Source organism: Erythrolamprus reginae, chromosome 2 (genome assembly GCF_031021105.1).
Source record: "Erythrolamprus reginae isolate rEryReg1 chromosome 2, rEryReg1.hap1, whole genome shotgun sequence".
Lineage (NCBI taxonomy): Eukaryota > Metazoa > Chordata > Lepidosauria > Squamata > Dipsadidae > Erythrolamprus > Erythrolamprus reginae.
In genome coordinates, this window is record NC_091951.1 from 73,508,779 (window position 1) to 73,528,529 (window position 19,751).

Here is a 19,751-nt window from a genome sequence, read left to right on the forward strand (position 1 = left end):
CGCATGCGCGCATATAAAGGTATGGGGGGGGGGTACAACTTCGAGCCTAGAGGGAAATCAGGTCCCTGACCCCGCCTATCCTTCGCAAAGCATTGCTGGGAATATCATTGAACTTTCCAGGCGGGAAGGAGAGGCGAAACTGAGAATGGGTCGCAAAGCCTTTCGGGAAAAGGGCGGAGAAGCCGGCTCTTTTCGCACAGCCTCTTGGAACATGTAGTCCGTTATGAATAACGGCTATTGTATACAGTTTTTCCCCTCGTTCGTTTCTCCCCCCCACACCCCTTTTCTACTTCGGGAGGGGGGGGGGAAGCGCGCTCTAAACTAATGACGGAGGCCTCCCGAATCGCGGACGTGAACAGCCGGGTGGCGGTGAGGGAAGAGAAGCGATCAGGCGGCTTCCAAGGCTTCTACTTTGGGGTCCTTCTCCTCAGGGTTGAGAGGTTGCCGCGAGGGGGTCCTGCGAGCGCGTGTGGGGAGAAGTGCGCGCTTCGCTAGGTTGCAGCCGGGCACCCGCAAGGGATTAAGCCGGCCGTTGAGTGGGTCACTCGGAGTCGCTCCTTGCTCGGCCCAGACATGTCCTACTGCAGGCAAGAAGGTACCGGGGACGCGGGTGGCTAACGGTCGGGATGGCCGAAGGGAAGAGAGAGGAGAACCGGCAAACGAGTCTGTGTCCCAACTGGGTCTTTTGGGAGTCCAATAGAAACACTGGACCGGCGAAAGGAGCATTGGAGGCTGGCAATGATAGCCGCCTGAGGGACTTTGGGCCGGTCATTCTTTCTCAGTCCAAATCCACCTCAGAGGGTCGTTAACGGGGGGGGGGGGATAACGAGGAGGTAGTCCTCGATTTATCATTATTCGTTTAGTGACAAAGCTAAAACAAAGCTTTTTAGATAATTTTAAAATTAATTATTTCTATTAATTGGATTAGAAGTGTTCTATATATTGTATTTTTATTGAAATGTTGTAAGCCGCCCCGAGCTCACGAGAGGGGCAGCTCATAAGTCCAATAAATAAATAAGTAGGTAGGTAGGTAGGTAGATAAATAGTTAAATAAATAAATAAATCAGTCCTGCAAAAAAAGGTGACCGTTTTTTCGTAGTGAACGACCCTTTCCAGTGTCCTCATGCTCCTGCAATCAGAATTCAGAGGCTTGGCAACTGGTTCATATTTTAATTATCTATCTATCTATCTATCTATCTATCTATCTATCTATCTATCTATCTATCTATCTATCTATATCTATCTATCTATCTATCTAATCTATCTGATTTCTATGCCGCCTTTCTCCAAGCAACTCAGTCAATTGGTAATTAATTATATTTAAATTGTTCTTTTAAATATTGTTTTTATTGCTTGTAAGCCACCCAGAGTCCTTGAGGAGTTGAGGGAGGTATATAAATTAGATTAATTAATAAATCAATAAATTCATGACAGGGCAGCTGATTCATATTTATGACCATTGCCGTCTCCCGATTCTCTTTTGCGACATTCTGACCAGCAAAGTCGGTGGAGAAAGCCAGATTCACTTAACAGCTGGGTTACTAATTTAACAACTGTAGTGATTCATTTAACACAGTGATCGAAAGAAAGATGGTAAAATGGGGCAAAACTCACTTAACAAATGTCTCACTTAATAATGTTGGCCTCAATTGTGGTCATAAGTAGTCTTTTACTGATTTCTGTTATTAAGTGAAAGGGAGCCTCAGTGGTGCAGTGGTTAGAGTGCAGTACTGCAAGCAACTTATGCTGATCACTGGCTGCCAGCAGTTTGGCATATTGAGTCTCAGTAGTCTCAAGGTTGACTCAGCCTTCCATCCTTCCAAGGTCGGTAAAATGAGGACCCAGATTGTTGGGGGCAATATGCTTACTCTCTGTAAACCGCTTAGAGAGGGCTGTAAAGCACTGTGAAGCGGTATATACAGGATGTCCAGCAAACCTGGAAAACGGAATTATCAGGGAAATTGGCGGTTCGGGAAATATTTATTTATTTATTTATTTTATTTGACTTCTATGCCGCCCAATCCCGAAGGACTCAAGGAATTATCAGGGAATTTGTAAAAAAAACCCGGAATAAATCGGGGAGGGGGAAACAAACTTATTAAAATGTTTAAAAGTCAGGGGAAATTGTGTAAAAAAAACCCCAACAGATCATGCTGCCTGGCAGAGTCAAGCAAAAATGAGCATAACTGTGGCAACAACTTGCTTCCTCAGCTACCTATATTATTCCACGGCTTAGCCGTTTGGTATGACATCATCTACGACCGCACCTTAGCTAGATCACAAGTGTCAGGGAAATATCAGGGAATTTCAAAATGCTTTCCCCCTGGGCACCCTGTATAAGTCTAAATGCTATTGCTATTACTAAATATTTGTTAAGTGAATTTTGCCCCATTTTATGACCTTTCTTGACAGAGTTGTTAAATGAATCACTGCAGTTAAATTAGTAACACTATTGTTAACTGAATCTGGGTTCCTCTTTGACTTTGCTTATCAGGTCATAAAAGCTGGTCACATGAACCTTGCAATCATCATAAATATGAACCAGTTGCCATGTGTCTAAATTTTGATCACATGACCATAGGGAGGCTGCAATCCTCGTGAGGAAAGCAGTCATAAGTCCCTTTTTTCAGTGCCGTTGTAACTTTGAACAGTCACTAAGTGAACTGTTGTAAGTCTATTATTACCGCCTAGAATTGCCCCAGATAGATAAGATGTAGGTAGTCCTCGACTTACAACAGTTCATTTAGTGACCATTCAAAGTTAAAAACAACACTGAAAATTTTGATTTATGACCGTTTTTCAGTTACGATTTTGGCAACATCCCCATGATCACATGATCAAAAATTCGTATACTTGGCAACTGACATATTTATGATGGTTGCAATGTCCCAAGGTCATGGGATCACCTTTTGCGACCTTCTGACGAGCAAAGTCAATGGGGAAGCCAGATTCATTTAACAGTCATGTTACTAACTTAGCAACTGCAACGATTCACTTAACTGTGGTAAGAAAGGTCATAAAATGGGGCAAAACTCACTTCACAAATGTCTCACTTAGCAATAGAAATTTTGAGCTCAGTTGTGGTTGTACATCGAGGACTACCTGTAATATTAATAAGCAGTCTACACCCTGCAACAATACCCTTTTACACTATCAGAGAAAGAACATCCACCTATCCCAGGTCTTTGAGAATAATTCTATAGGTGGATAAAAGTAACCATTCCGCTGTGGAGCTGTGTTGGTGCAGTGGTTAGAATGCAGTCCTGCGGGGTGTTTCTGCCGACTACCAGTTGCCTACAGTTTGGCAGTTCAAATCACACCAGGCTCAAGGTTGACTCAGCCTTCCATCCTTCTGAGGTGGGTAAAATGAGGACTGAGATTGTTGGAGGCAATATCCTGACTCTATAAACCGCTTAGAGAGAACTATAACACACTGAAGCGGTATATTAAGTTTTAAGTGCTATTGCTATTCCAATTGGAGTGACTGTGATTAGCATAATATCAACTTTCTGGTCAGAAGAAATAAATGAATATAGGTGTTTCATTAGGATCTTCCTGCAGCAGCAAGACTGAGAAGTTGGATCTGAATCATCATCTAGAAATCTTCTGGCTCTACAGGTTCTGGCATTCTCTTTCTGCCTACTTTTGGTGGTGGCACCATCTATTTTCCAGGGCGATGCTTCTTTCTTCCACCAACCCTAGTGTGTGTGAAAAAGATGGAATCTGTGCACCTTACCTGTAAACAACAAAAAAATCTAAATGACAATTGGGAAATAAATTCTATAGTGCAATTTCCTGCCTCAAGATGTACTACTAGGGAAATTGGCAACAACACATCCTCTTTGAGGTGGATCTTTCTCACAAACTATAAAGATAATTCTTGAGCACAACCTCTCAGTTAGCAACTGTTCAAAGTTACAGTGGTGTTTTGAGCAAGTGGTAGTATGACCAGTCCCAGAAGTTTAAACTGCCACAGCACCTTTGCAGTCTGGGTTCTTGGCAATTACTGGTAGGTCTCACGTATACTATTTGCAGCTATATGACTGACATTTGTGGCCTTCCCTGCCAGTTTACACAAAATCAATGGGGAGGCTGACAGTCACAAATCATTCTCATAATTGCACCTGCAACTGCTGTGAGCCGCCCCGAGTCTACAGAGAGGGGCGGCATACAAATTAAATAAATAGTAAACTTATGTTCCCCTTGTAGAGCTCTACCATGGAGTATGACAACCCCACTTGCCTGCACCAGCCTGTCTGTGCTTCCTAGCATCACTCTGCCATCTCCTGCAGCCCTTACCAGCCCATCTATGTTCCTAGACCAGCGTTTCCCAACCGGTGTGCCGCGGCACACTAGTGTGCCACGAGACACAGGCAGGTGTGCCGCCAAGCTCCCCGCCCAATCTGCCCCCTCTCCTCCGCCGCCGCCCCCTGCCTTGGGGCGCGACTTCTCTCGCGGCGGCTGCGGCTGCAGCTTCAGCTCCTCGGGACGAAAGCGCTCCCAGCCCTCTCTCGCAGCCCCCTGGCTGGGAGCACTTTCGCTGCGAGAGAGGGCTTTCTCCATCCGTTTTGGGAATGCACGCCCCGCCCCTCTCTCGCGCGCGCTGCTCCCCTTTCTCTCATCCCTCCCTGGCTTCGCTTCTCAATCCCTCCCTCCTTCCATCTTTCCTTCCTCTCAGCCATTCTGTCTGGGGGTCTCCCGCTCTTCCCTTCCCCGCCTCCCAGGCTTTGCCTTTGCCACCCCCACCCTTTTTTGGTTGACAAGGAGTCCTGTGCCGCGTCCCGCAGTTCGCACTCAGCTCGAGGTCGCTTTCCCTGGCTGCGCTCGGAACCGACAGGGCGCTGCTCTTTCTCTCTCTCACTCTCTCCCGTGAGGCGGGGGAAGGAAAAAAAAAAGCAAAAAAACCCTTCTTGCAGCGTGCCCGCGCTCGTCCCTTCAGCAGCGAGGGAGGGAAGTCAGAGGGCGAGGGAGCGAGTGAGCGCTCTTGTCCTCGGTGCCCTCTGCAGCCTGCCTTCCTTCTTCTTTGCCCCCGCTGAGAGACGGAGAGAAAGATAGAAAGGAAAGAGGGAGGGAGAGATAGAAAGGAAAGAGGGAGGGAGAGATAGAAAGGAAAGAGGGAGGGAGGAAAGAGTGAGGGAGAGATAGAAAGGAAAGAGGGAGGGAGAGATAGAAAGGAAAGAGGGAGGGAGAGATAGAAAGGAAAGAGGGAGGGAGGAAAGAGTGAGGGAGAGATAGAAAGGAAAGAGGGAGGGAGAGATAGAAAGGAAAGAGGGAGGGAGACAGAGAGAGAGAGAAAGAGGGACATAGCAAGAGAGAGAGAAAAAAGAAAGAAAGAGATAGCAAGAGAGAGAGAAAGATAGCAAGAGAGAGAGACAAAGAGATAGCAAGAGACAGAAAGAGAGAGAGAGAGAGAGAAAGAGACATAGCAAGAGAGACAGAAAGAGCAAAAGAGAGAGAATGAAAGAGAGATAGCAAGAGGGGCAGAGAGAGAGCAAGGGAGAGAGAAAGACATAGAGGGAAGAAAGGAGGGAGAGAGAAAGAGAGCAAAAAAGAGAGGAAGAAAGAAAGAAAGAGGGATGGAGAGAGAGAAAGAAGGGAAGGAAGGAAGAGAGAGAAAGAGGGAGGGAGAAATAGAGTGAAATTGAGGAAGAGATATTTTTTTTGTCCAAACTTTTCTTTAGCCCCCCCCCCCGCCCCCCCGTTCAGTGTTCCCCAGGATTTTGAAAATATGAATAATGTGCCGCGGCTCAAAAAAGGTTGGGAAACACTGTCCTAGACGATAGCTCCTGCTAGCCTGCCTGTATTCCTAGAGCTCACCCACACACCCCACTGGCCCATGCTTGCTTGTGGCACCACCACTTGCCCTGACACCTGCATACCCCATGTGATCCTTGTTGGGACTCCTTCTTCCCTCTGAAATGCCTGCACAGTTCTGAGGATATAATGGCAACTGAGGTTGCTGGAATTGTCATTAAATGATATGGTCATATAACACTACTGTTTTTATTGCATTGCTTAGTGACAGTAATCTCAATGCCAAAGTGCTGTTATAACCTGAAGACTACCTATAAATATGTTCTTTTAGTTAAAAAAATAAGAAAAGTAATAAAAGTTCATTTTAGCTTGTCATATTTCCTTATATTTATATAGTCGTGTAAGGTACTTGATGGCAAAAAAGATAACATGTAGAACTATTCAAGTAAAGGGTGAAATTTAAAAAGTTTCCAATAGAACCTTACATAGGAAAGGATACTAAGCCTTGGTCATACTCAACTCAGATCCAAGTCTGGTAGGAAGTGGTACCATCTTACATAAAGGCTGAGTGTATATACTGACAATTTTCTGCCAAGGTAAACATGCAGGAAAGAAAATTAAACTTAGCATGATTCTTTGCCAACTTTCTCTTTTTTCCCCCCTCTGGTGAGTTTGGCAAACTAAATTAATAATATAATCAATAAACGAAACTGAACTATAGGTTAATCTGAGCCAGTATTATTACCTGACATTACATTTAATGTGAAGATATACATGGCATACATTGAAGCATCTCCAGGGTCCAGTGTTATCTGTTCTTCTAATATCTTCTCTTCTAATATTGTGTATGCTTTCTCTCTCTAATTTTTAGGAAAGGACAAAATAATATTTGTGACCAAAGAAGACCATGAAAGTCCAAGTAATGCTGAATTGGTGGCAGATGATCCAAATGATCCTTATGATGATCACGGTTAGTGGAATGTAAATAACATGTTTTGTCTCTTATTGAATAATGTTGAGATTTACACTTGATTGCATTGCTTAGTGATGATAATCTAGACAGTCCTGGTAGTGAAAACAATGAGGTCAAGCAGAAAGGGTGCAGGGTGCATGCCTCTTATGTTTTCTTAAGAAAGCATAATTTGCAATAAAATGATTTGCAGCCTGTTGAGGTATAACAGTAGCCTATGTTCCCACTTCTTGAGAACAAATTTTCACTTACATATTGTAGCCCTGTGTGCTAAGACTATTACCATTTCTTCCAATGTATTCACATTTTATTCAAAAAAGGAGTTCTGAAATAAGATAGAAGTAGGCATTTATAATGTATGGAGAATATTCCTCATGGCAAAATTGGAGCGCCTTTATTTAGCAGTACAGTGATCCCCCGCTCGTTGCGAGGGTTCCGTTCCAGGACCCCCCGCAACGAGCGGGTTTTCGCGAAGTAGCGCTGCGGAAGTAAAAACACCATCTGCGCATGTGCAGATGGTGTTTTTACTCCCACAGCGCTAGCGAGGAGCCGAAGATTGGGGGCGGCGCGGCTGTTTGCCGCCGGCATGGGGGGCTTCCTAGCAGCCCCCCAAACCCGGGTTGGGGGTCCGGGGGGTGCTGGCAAGCCCACCATGCCGGCGGCGACATTTTAAAATAGCCGCGCCGCCCCCAATCTTCGGCTCCTCCGCGCTGGCTCTCGGCGCTTTCGAGCTGAGTCCTGGAGCGAATTCGCTCCAGGACTCAGCTCAAAAGCGCCGATAGCCAGCGCCAGCGAACGGCTTGTCCACGCTGGCTATCGCCGCTTTTGAACTGAGTCCGGAAGCGAATTCGCTCTCGGACTCAGCTCGAAAGCGCCGATAGCCAGCGCCAGCGAACGGCTTGTCCACGCTGGCTCTCGGCGCTTTCGAGCTGAGTCCGGGAGCGAATTCGCTCCCGGACTCAGCTCAAAAGCGCCGATAGCCAGCGCCAGCGAACGGCTTGTCCACGCTGGCTCTCGGCGCTTTCGAGCTGAGTCCGGGATACGAATTCGCTTCCGGATTCAGCTCAAAAGCGCCGATAGCCAGCGCCAGCAACGGCTTGTCCACGCTGGCTCTCGGCGCTTTCGAGCTGAGTCCGGGAGCGAATTCTCTTCCGGACTCAGCTCAAAAGCGCCGATAGCCAGCGCCAGCGAACGGCTTGTCCACGCTGGCTCTCGGCGCTTTCGAGCTGAGTCCGGGAGCGAATTCTCTTCCGGACTCAGCTCAAAAGCGCCGATAGCCAGCGCCAGCGAACGGCTTGTCCACGCTGGCTCTCGGCGCTTTCGAGCTGAGTCCGGGAGCGAATTCTCTTCCGGACTCAGCTCAAAAGCGCCGATAGCCAGCGCCAGCGAACGGCTTGTCCACGCTGGCTCTCGGCGCTTTCGAGCTGAGTCCGGGAGCGAATTCGCTTCCGGACTCAGCTCAAAAGCGCCGATAGCCAGCGCCAGCGAACGGCTTGTCCCCGCTGGCTCTCGGCGCTTTTGAGCTGAGTCCTGGAGCGAATTCGCTTCAGGACTCAGCTCGAAAGCGGCGAGAATGAACGGCGTGGGCTGGCGAAGGGCGGGCGGCAGCGAGGAGTTTGCGTGGGCGGTGGGGAAACTCCTTGCTGATGCCCGCTGCTCGCCCTCCCGCCAGCAAGAGGGGGAAGACCCAGGGAAGCCGCCCAGCAGCTGATCTGCCGGGCCCCATCTACGCATGCGTGCCCATAGAAAAAAGGGCACGCATGCGTAGATGGTGTTTTGACTTCCGGGTTCAAAAATCGCAAATTACCCTGTTCGCAATGGTTGGGGACGCAATAACCGGGGGATCACTGTATTAGAGAAAACATGCAGATTGTCATTTTCAGAGGAAAACAAAAACAGATTGTTGTATCAGTTAAGTGAGAAATATACTTAAGTGGTATTTTTAGGTATATTTAGTGCTCCTATAAGCTTGACATATTTCCTATAATCAAACTCACAAAAGTCATTTTTAATGGAGTCAGTCAGAGTCAGATGGAGCACAGGTAATTTATTTGAAAATTTTACTGAGAAATCTGTATTTCAGTTTTATCTCTAGAGGGCAACATTTGCTCACTCTGATAGCTCAAACATAGCTATGGTATGTTGTCTGTATTCTAGATTCAGTAAGATCCTGTTTGAGCCTTATTTTTCCCAGCATTTACCTCAGTCACATGGATTTGGCTAATAATGGACACCATTAATCTTATGTATTTTCTGGAGCAAAGCAGCTTATATATTAAACTTGTAATTTGGTATAATGAAGGGTGTGCTTTATTGGAAGGGATGATATAACATTCTTTGCTTTTGTAAATAGAATCAAGACCCCGAATTAAATTAGATATTTCAAATTTTAAAAGCCCAGAAAGTATTTCATAGAAAAACATTAGATTCATTTGAATTAATACTGAACACCAGTTTTTCCTTGACTATATCTCTGGGGCTATGTCTGTTTTAGTAGCTTTGAGTTTTGCAAAAGCACAAAAAAAACACCCTGAATTGAAAACTATGATTTCTCCTGTCCAGTCATGTCTGACTCTAGGGGGCAGTGCACATCTCTTGTTTCTTAGCGTAGACGGGAGGGAGGGAGGAAGAGAGAGTGAGTTGTCTAAATCACACAGAATGATATTACCTATCCAACTTTATCTACTTGCATTTGCATGCTTTCAAACTGCTAGATGGGCAGAAATTGGAGCAAGTAATGGGAGCTTATCCCAATGCAGGCCTTGAACCTTGGCTGTCAGTGTCTTTGACTGCTGAAAACAGCCTAAAAACATGCAAAAACAGGTAAGAATACCAGTTAAAAGGCTTAAGAAGAGAAGGGATTTCACAAGTCATCTCTCAGAGAGCCCTCTTATGGAACCTCCAGTGATAGTTTAAAGCATTGCAAATGGTTCTGTCTTAATGACTCCTATGCCTTTTGTGGGAAGTGGCTAATCTAAGTTTTATAAAAACTATATTAGGATAGTGAAAAAAAATCCTTTTTTCTGATGCTATTGGAATAACAAGGTATTTATTCCATTTCATGGTCAGCACCTTGGCAGGCATAAAAAATGAGAGGTCGTAAGAGAGATGAACAAAACATTTTGAGCCCCAAATGGCCATTTAGAATGGAAAAAGATATGCACCATTAGTTTCATTTTGAGGTTGAAACAAAGCACTGCTTTATTTTGATCTTGAGCAAAGATTTGGGTGATTGTGTTTTGAGAGTTCTGCAGCTAAAAAAACAAACTTAAAATGGGATATTCCACTGTCAGTGTTTGAGTGTTTCAGGGTTGAAATAAAGCATAGTTATGTTCCAAGAATTTTGCTTTAATGTGAGAACAAAACATTTCAAATTTTGTTTTGACAGAAGACAGTGGAGTCTGCTCAGACAGACAATATTTAAAGTGGGGCTGTTTTGTTTGGAATTCCTATTTTGTGCATGTGTATCTGTGGCATATTTTGGAGCAGAAAATAAAACTTTTCAATAATTGTATTTATTATATTACACAATTTTATTTCCTGTGTCTGTAAATTTGTTTCATGCTTTATTTTTTTTTGTTATTTCTCATCCTGAGCTCTGTTTCGGATTGATCAAAATAGTGTCACATGAAACAATACATTTAAGTGCTGCCTCCTAAATGAGGTTACAGTATTGCAAGGGCTGCTATATCAGGAAGATAAATCAAAATGATATAAAGTATTAGGGAATATGTTAGTCAGAAACGTAATTTCAGTTATATAATTAGAAGCAGCCATTCTTATAGCATGCTAGCCAATATACTTCTTAGTAAGACTTTCAGCCTTGACGTGATTGAAGTTAACCTTGCACCCTTCTTGAGATGAAAAGAAATCGCTACTCTCTTTTCCCCCAGCTCTTAGACCTTAAGTGCCATCTGTATATTATAGCCAAAGGATGTGCAGAAATCCATCTTTCAGCTTTTCTGATTTCAGACAGGCTGCACTGCTGGCCAAGAGCCAGGACTGAGCATTTAGAATAGATAGAAATGATTTCTGCTTTGTGACTCCTGCCACAGCTTCTAAAGATGTGAAGCAAAATTGCTTATTGGCCATGAATACACACATAAACACAAAGAATGAATTAAACTTCCCTCCCCACCCTTCTATTTGCCTTAGTGAAAAGCAGGTCTGTCTAGAGGAAAATCAACATAAAAAGCTGAATGCAATTTTTTTTTTTAAAGAAGCAATTCCTTGTTTCCAAATAGAAGTGACAATTTACTTTATAGAAATGGAAACCAAATCCTATAAATCTACTTGCAGCTGTGTGTCACAAATGACTGTAAGAACCATTTTTTTGCCTTTCCTGGGGCATCATTGCTCTTATGAACCATCTGGGGGTTTCCCCCCTGTGGAGTTAGTACATTAGAGAATCAAGTAGAGTTTATGTTTGTTACTATCTGACTTTTTGCAAAATTCCTTTTTGAGGAATTTTTTGGATTGTACTCTTATGAAAAACTAACTTTACATACCAATGTGCAGCCCACTCAACAAACCAAAACTAGTGATCATTTTTCCTATAGCTGTGATATGCTTCTTCAATGGTTATACCTATAAAACATGCCAATTAAAAAAAATCTACAAAAAATAGAGATCAGGAAAAATAGGTTTTACAATGAACTGGATGTTCATGTAAATTTTATGATTATCATATAAGAACAAACTAAAACTTTTAAAACAAACTAAAATATGAACAAAACTGCTTACTGAAAGAAAGAAATATTTTTCCTTGGAATATGTTAATATGCAAATATTATTTTGAAAATGTTACTATTACCGTCACATCTTCTTAATATTTAATATAGAAAATTGTTTATTTAAGTTAACAGAAATTTGAAAGTACAATGAAAACAGCAGAAAAAGAAATAAAGGAGCAAAACGAAAAGTAATTTACAAGTTGTATAAAATTGAATAACGTTTTTGAAGTAATGTTAGGTTAGTATGGCAAGTCAAAGTCTCCCTCTGTATAATACTTCAAAATCATTATTAAAATCAAAGATTATTCAATAATTAACAAATGTAACCCACATAATAATCAGTCTTAGTGAATGATTAATAATATCTAATCTGAGATAGTACCTTTTTGATAACAAATTAGGTAAGATCTGTGTCATAGGCAAGTTGTTTATAGGAATTGTTTTGTAGCCAAACAAAAGAACCTATAACAAAACTGCAAAAAATGCTTTTTGCATATCATGTGCAAAGATCTGCCTTCCATTCTGCATATGCCATAAAGAACACAAAACGCTTGCCAATAACAGATATACACTGTTCAAAAAAAATAAAGGGAATACCTAAACAACACAATATAACTCCAAGTAAACCAAACTTCTGTGAAATCAAACTGTCCACATAGGAAGCAACACTGATTGACAATCAATTTCACATGCTGTTGTACACATTCAACTTTGTACAGAACAAAGTATTCAATGAGAATATTTCATCCATTCAGAACTAGGATGTGTTATTTTTCTGAGCAATATACTAAACAAATAATGAGGTTTGGTTTATATTTTTTTCAAGCACTATACCAAAAAAAGAGGGGGAGGGGGATATAATGAGGGCCACATGTCTGTTTCTGTACTTTGTATGTGATATATTGGCAGCCTGGGGGAAAAATGAACCAACTCTCCTCCAGGTTATATAGTTTCCCTGATATAACCAATCAGGGTTTTTTTCTATTTTGCCATTAAACCAAGAGAGTGACTAAACAGAAGAGTTGCATTTTCTGAATGAACTTCATGTTTGTTTATGCTCCTGTTCCCCCTTTTGGCACTGCCACAAGAAGGAAATAAAAAGCTTTTGCTGTACCTGAGCATATTGATGATGATGATGATGTATGACATCATATATTGTTATTCTGAAAATAAGCCAATTGCAAATTATGGTTTACAATGCTAGCTGTATATTATAAATATTATTAATCTCCCAAAGGTGCTTTTCCAAAAGGCATCTGGACTTTCCTTTCCTTGAAAATGTTTTGCTTCTCATCCAAGAAGCTTCTTCAGTTCTGATGGAATGGAAAGATTTATATTAATTTACAGTCATCTGGCTGTTAGCTCTCTGCCACTTGGGGCTTTATCTCTATCCCCAGAGTCACCTGAATTACAATGAAAATAGGTGTGGAATCTTCTTGGGACTAGCAGTCCCAAAAAGGTTCCACATCTGTTTTTTTTTTTATTATTAATTAATTAATTTATTTATTTATTAGATTTGTATGCCGCCTCTCTCTGTAGACTCGGGGCGGCTCACAGCATACAATAAGACAATTCATAACAAATCTAATAAATTTAAAAAACATTTAAAAAGCCATTATTAAACCAGACATACACACAGACATACCATACATAAATTATATAGGCCCTTTTAATCTTTTCCTTCCTCTGCAATGAGTTAGAACAGAAGAAACCTCTTTGATGAGAATCAAAATGTTTTCGCTGGGGAAGCACCTTTGGGACAACTATGACATGGATGATTGAGAATCTACATAGATATATTATTAACCAGTTCCAGATTCAAATAAACAATCAGGATAGATTTTTATGAAACAATGTTTTTACATAACCAATATAACAAAATGGATAATTTAAAAAAACCTTCTAATATCTTCTTTGCAGCATACAGGGTATGAGGCAATAAAAGGTCTGAGTTTATGCATAAGATGCAGAATTATTATTTTGTGTTACATCCAAATCAGCAAAGGAGACAGGTTTGCATAAGTTATGTAAAAATGAAATGTGCAAACATTTTTATGAATTACAAATAATGTCATCAGTTTCTTTTCTCCTTTAGGATCAGTTATGCACATAACAGGATAGCAACTTTTGATATAAAATGATCCAGGAAATCCAAATTATCCTCTCTCTCTCTTTTTGACACTCTAATTATCTTTCTTTTAGCTTTTATGTATCTTATAAGAAGTCTTTTTCTGTTTACAGACATTTATTTATTTATTGATTTGATTTGATTTGTACTTGTTGCATATTCGTTCACAGTCAAGATTTAAAACCATTGATATCCAGTTCCATCCAAGTTCATGTCAGATGGGCAACAGCAGACTTTAGTGGGCTGCATCTGCTTTTAATGAAATAAAGGAAAGCTGACTCCAGAAAACTGATAACATATATATTTTGAGTGCTTACAAAAGATCTGAACAATCAGGGAAAATTTTTGAAAGTTCTCATTTGTAAAACAAAACACTATTCTTCTTGCCCTGAACAAAAGCTTTTTTTCATTGGCTTAATATTTTCCATCCTAAATTGGACTTTTTCTTTTCTTTTTTTGCTATAAACTTTAAAAACAAAGTTACTCTTATCTTTTGTTTTCCTATGTCACCACTAAGGTTTTTAGGAAGATCAAAAATATATTAATCACCAAATATGTTCTTACTGCAAAGTACAGAAGTTATCACTTAGGTTCCTGCAGGCTATGAAGCTTAATGACTTGGATCAAACATAATGCTCAGTAAAACATAATGTGTTTGGTTCAGGGTATGATAAGCATGTCTGCAGAATGTAGCAGCTTATAAAAACTGAGATTAATAAACATTTCAGCTTAGCCACTGTAATTAATTTTTGGCTTGCCTTGTCTGTACATTGGCTAAACTTTGACTCTGAATATAGTTAAGAATTGTATGTTGTGCTGTGTGTGAACTCAGCCACTATGTAAGTCCCGATATAAAATAGCTTTGTAATTTATTACCTTCCCCCCCCCCCTCTCTTTTCTTAAGGTTTGATATTGCCTAATGGAGATATCAACTGGAATTGCCCATGCCTTGGTGGAATGGCTAGTGGTCCTTGTGGGGAACAATTCAAGTCAGCATTTTCCTGTTTTCATTATAGCAAGGAAGAAATTAAGGGATCAGATTGTGTGGACCAGTTTCGTGCAATGCAAGAATGTATGCAGAAATATCCAGATCTTTATCCTCAAGAAAAAGATGATGATGATGATGAAGATGAAGAAGATAATCGAAGCAAAGATTTAGAAACTACTCCTTCAGCGGGCAAAGAAAAGGATGGGTCTAGCTAATGAACGAGCACGGAGGCTGTGGTCTCCTTTCCATATTCAGAGACATTTAGACAGGGCAGAGTATCTTCTCTCCTTTCTTTCCATCCCGTTGATCCCGCAAGTAATGCACTTCTGTACACTGTATCATGTGAACTCACTGTGAAGAAGCAGCTTCAGCCCTATGGTTGCAGTAGAGTCAGTATAGAGGAAATATAGAGACCACCAGTGCTTTATCACTTTTCTTCTCCCGTTAGGTTCAGTCTACAGGTTGGCTTGAAGAACAGCGACAGTTAATGCTCTTTTAGGAAAGCAAGAATACCGGATCAGCAAAATGTTGGTTGTTAGCTATCTTCAAGATTTTATATGATGAAAATTAATGCAGATCTCTCAAAACAACCTAAAGATTCAGAAATCTGCATAAAATTTTCAGTCAGCCAGCCTTACGTGTTTGATGGTACAGAAGGTTTGCATGTATAATTTCTAATAATAGAAAACAATTGTTAGTTATATTGATTTTCCATTTTAAAATAAATATTGATCAGGATATCTATAACTGAGCAGTCAAGCGAAAAATATTGGTCACTGTGTTCCTTAATGTTCCTAACAATCCCTGTTTTGAGGGGTTTCCTTTATTCTGACCCTAATAGGACAATTTCAATGTTACCTGAGGTAACAAACCTCTGCATAGGTATTGTGATTGGACTGTATATTAAAACTAAATTCCTTTTACCTTGCACAAGTCTCTTGTGTCTCTTATTAATGTTAATGGCCTTTCCCTGTGACAGGCTACATTGATTGGTTCAAATGGGCAAACAGGCAATCCTCACTTAAAGACCATTCAGTGACCATCTATAGTTATGACTTGTGTTTACAATTGAGCCCACAGCCCCTCCATCCCATGGTCACATGACCAAAATGTGGGTGTTTGGCAACTGGCCCACATTTATGGCCAGACTATCTGTTTCAACTCCCCCCCCCCCCATTCCCACCCTTTTGGCCACCCTGTATTTAGCTGTCTGTTCCCACTACCACCTCAAAATGATGTTTGCGGTCTTCTTCCCTGGAGAAGGTGACAACTGAGCAAACTATCCGCACTGCTCCCTTGCCTCTTATGGTCTCTGTCTCCAGCTCTATCCTCCTGCTTCCTCCCCATCCACGTCTGGCATATTCCCTTCAGCATGTGCACATCCCATGTCTGCCCACACCCACCGCATGGATCCCAGGCGAGCAGAAGATAGATGGCAAAGGTCAGCTAGGGGCAGCAAAGTACAAGGCATCCCAAAAAAAAAGGCGGAGATGGAGAGGGAGATTTATTATTTATTTAATTTATTAAATTTGCACAGAGCAAAAGTGGTATGGTCTTTGTCTAATGACTGCAACACGGATTACCGGAACGGCCATTGTTAAACGGTATGGTTATGTGATATTCCGCCTAACAACCATTTCCGCCTAACAACCAGCAGTGAAAAGTCCATTCTTAATTAGGGTCTTTGAACAAGGGCTTTCTGGAGTCTTGTCATCTGAGGCGAATTCTGGGACAGTGACTCTGGAATCATCAAGTGATACCGGTTGATGGTCTTGGTGTTAAGCCAACCTATCCTATAATTTATCTTGACCCTCAAGTTTTCAATGTACATGCCATAGTGATTGTCATATTTAAAGTAGATTTTCTACAAAATATTTCAGGAGTGTAATAAACATGTAAATCTTTGAGATTGTAGCCTTCCGTGCAAACAAAGGCTTAATCAACTATATATGATGTGGATGGGAAGGGATGATTTCACTGATTTTCTTAGGTCTAATGCCCTGCACCTGCCAAAATGTGGGTACTTGAACCTAAGGGACATTTAATAAATGTAAGGTCAACAGTGTTGTTGTTGTTTTTTTTAAAAAAAAATCAAATTTGTTTTCTCATGGATGCCTCTATTGAACCAAATAATCATTGAACAACATAGAACACCATACACCCCATCAATCTGCTGACTTCAATTAACTCATGTTCTGTTTTTATGTCTTGACAGGGTCAGAATATTTATGTGACATATTTTCAATGTTTCTTAAATACATGCATACCCTTTAAGAAAAAAAGAGGTCCATAAAACAGCTATCTACTGAGAACAGGTCCTTAGGAATCAGATGGAGTGCAGTTGTGAATAGATCTTAACCATCTAGGTCATAAAGAAAATAGGTAGTTGACTATTAGAAGCTAGTGCTGCCCCCTTTGTTTAAAGATTTATGTAACCAATTTTGTAGCATCTGGTTAATAAGGTGTTTCTGGCAAGAATGCTGTTGGAAACTACTTTTGGGTAATGCTGTCAGCTATTACAACAGCACTCTTAAAATACTTCAAATACCATTCTCACAGGCCACCTTAATGTCCAAGAGGCATTTCTACTAGGTCTGCATTTGAATACTGTAGCGGACTAAATTTCCTTAAGGTGATAATTCATTTGAAATCTGTGCAGAAAATAAGCCATACTTTTCTATTGCAAGCAATGGGACTAAAATTAAGCAATCCCATCATTTTTAGCTTGCCTTTGTAGAAAGTGGATTTTATCACGTTAACATCAGTACTACCTATCTGAATGAGATATACCTCAACTATATCTCAAGATAGTAGGCTTAGTCTTGTCGTGTTTTTGTTTCCGTTTCTTGTGCCTAATTGCATATTCTGGTTGTTGATTTTTTAGCATTCAAATTAGCTTGCATGAGAGTCTCCCTCAGTTTTAACCTTGGAACAGTTCTGTGAAATAGGTTGTACTCATTCTCTGTGTAGGTGGGAATTTGAGCCTGGGACTCCCTAGTTCCAATCCACATTGTCATGCCCAAATGCAATTACAGTATTTGAAAATGCTGGTGAAAATGGAGCAAACATCATTCTCTGGTTTCTGCTTCTGTTACTTTTCTTCATATCCTATTCTACTATTTTTTTCTCTTTAGTCTCTTCATTTAAATTTTGAGTATTTGAATTGCCTTTTCACTTACAAGCAGCTATAAACACAGAGCTTTTAAAATGTTTTATATAAATGAAATCCCTTAGGTTTAGCAATAAACCATCTAGGTCTTTATCTGTCAGAACACTCATCAGACAAAATATGAAAAAAATGCAAGCGGTATAATATAAACATAGTTTATACAGTGTGTCCAAAATGATTTTAGCATTTTAATAGAAACTGTGGTGAACTAAATAAAAGTCCTGTGTCCATAAATTAACTGACATGCATAACAGATTCTACATTAAAAGGGCAGTAAGAATTATAATGCTTTGGACAAAGCTTAAGTAAAAGACATTTCACTATATATTTGAAATGAAACTTTTTCCCTTAGCCTATTGCCCATATTTTAGGAGAGATTATTTTTTTAGTGCAAACACTTTAGTGCCTTTCAAAAGAAATTCCATAGTCTAGACTCTAGAACAAGAAGTGATATAAACAATTACATCAGTCATACTCCAGCACAAGTTATATGGAAATGCCTGGGTTTTAACCGCTGTCTTAAAATAGACAACTTCTTTACTCTCCATCGGTATCTAACGTTTCAAACCACAACTATGTTTTGTATAGTATATAACATTAATGAAGTACAAATTAACACTAGAGATCTGGGGAGTCACTCATTTCTTCTGCAGCCCACATTGTGCATTTTTCTGATTAGTCTTTGCCTGAGCAAAGGACACCATTGTTAGCGGTGTTCATCTGTATATGCCTTGGAGTACTGCTTGTTAGAAGACTTTTGGCTAGTAGTAAATAAATACCATGAATAGAAACTTCTGTTCTTTGAAATGTCCTGAACACGCATATAGTATGAAAAGGGCAAGTGACTTGAAGCTACAAAGTGCTAATATGAAGCGTTTTAGGTGAAATGAGCACAACAGAAATTGAAAATCAAATATTAACTTGGAAAACAACAAAAAGGACCATGTGAGGGTTCCAATAGGCAGACAGTCTTTAAATCACCAATTTGATATTTCTTCAATGCAATCCAGTAACCGCAAAGCAAATTCTAATACTTCTGATGATGTACAAAACTCTTGAGTTCTTGCCTCATTCATTCTACTAAGAGAACTTGGTAGGCTCCTAAAGTCCTTCAGAGCAGTGGTCTTTCTGCATTTATTTTGATGCAATAGATCAGGGGTCTCCAAACTTGGCAACTTTACAATTTGTGGACTTCAACTCCCAGAATTCTCCAGCCGGCATAGCTACCCAAAGCAATTTTAAAATGCTGGCTGGAGGATTGTGGGAGTTGAAGTCCACAAGTCTTAAAGTTGCCAAGTTTGAAGAGCTCTGCAATAGATGCTAAATGTAGGACAAAACAGGAGAAGGCTGTTGGTGAGAAGAGGTGGGAGCAACTTGAAAACCAGAACTTTCTGGACTCTTGCATTGTGGGAACAACACTACGGAAAACAAATCTTTGGAATCTGGTGGTAATCAAGTTTTGAATAGCCGGCTATTTTTATTCTAATGTGTAGACTGCCAGTCATCTTCTTACCCCATAAATCTTACCAGGAAGTTTAAGGGAACACCTACAGGAGCAACAGGGACCTCCACTTCCCAGAATGCCTGCAGCTTCAAGTCTTTTCAGGCTGCCTTCCAGATTTCCAATAACTTTGCTGTTTGCTTCTCTGATGACGTAGACACAAAGACATTTACATCTACAATATCTTCTCAATTCCAGTGCAAATTCCAATAGAACACACAGACGTGTAGAAACCAAAAGCTATGAAGGGTACCTTAAAATAATAGCTTTTTAAATAGGCCTCTCAAATATAAGCAAGACTCATATGACAGGCCAACAAATAATGTTTGTTAGCCCTGTAACTTAGCAAAATTTTGTTCTTCTTCATAGTTACTGTAAAAAAAAAAAATCCAGCTCCAGAAAAATAAATAGTGTAGGAGTTCTAGTTTTCTGTTAGTAATGATGGTTCATCAATAGCTTAATATAATATTGGCAAATATATGTATTGATGGAATTTGAAAGCTCTAGA

The 19,751-nt window shown here is 40.6% G+C and overlaps 1 protein-coding gene across 1 annotated transcript; it reads left to right on the forward strand.

The window, feature by feature from the left end:
• The first annotated feature begins 127 nt into the window (after window positions 1-127).
• Window positions 128-15,501, forward strand: CHCHD4 (coiled-coil-helix-coiled-coil-helix domain containing 4). Its single transcript, XM_070738344.1, has 3 exons — window positions 128-595; window positions 6,626-6,724; window positions 14,490-15,501. The coding sequence occupies exons 1-3, from the start codon at window positions 574-576 to the stop codon at window positions 14,786-14,788; spliced, it is 420 nt and encodes a 139-aa protein (XP_070594445.1). The 5' UTR covers window positions 128-573; the 3' UTR covers window positions 14,789-15,501.
• The last annotated feature ends 4,250 nt before the right edge of the window (window positions 15,502-19,751 follow it).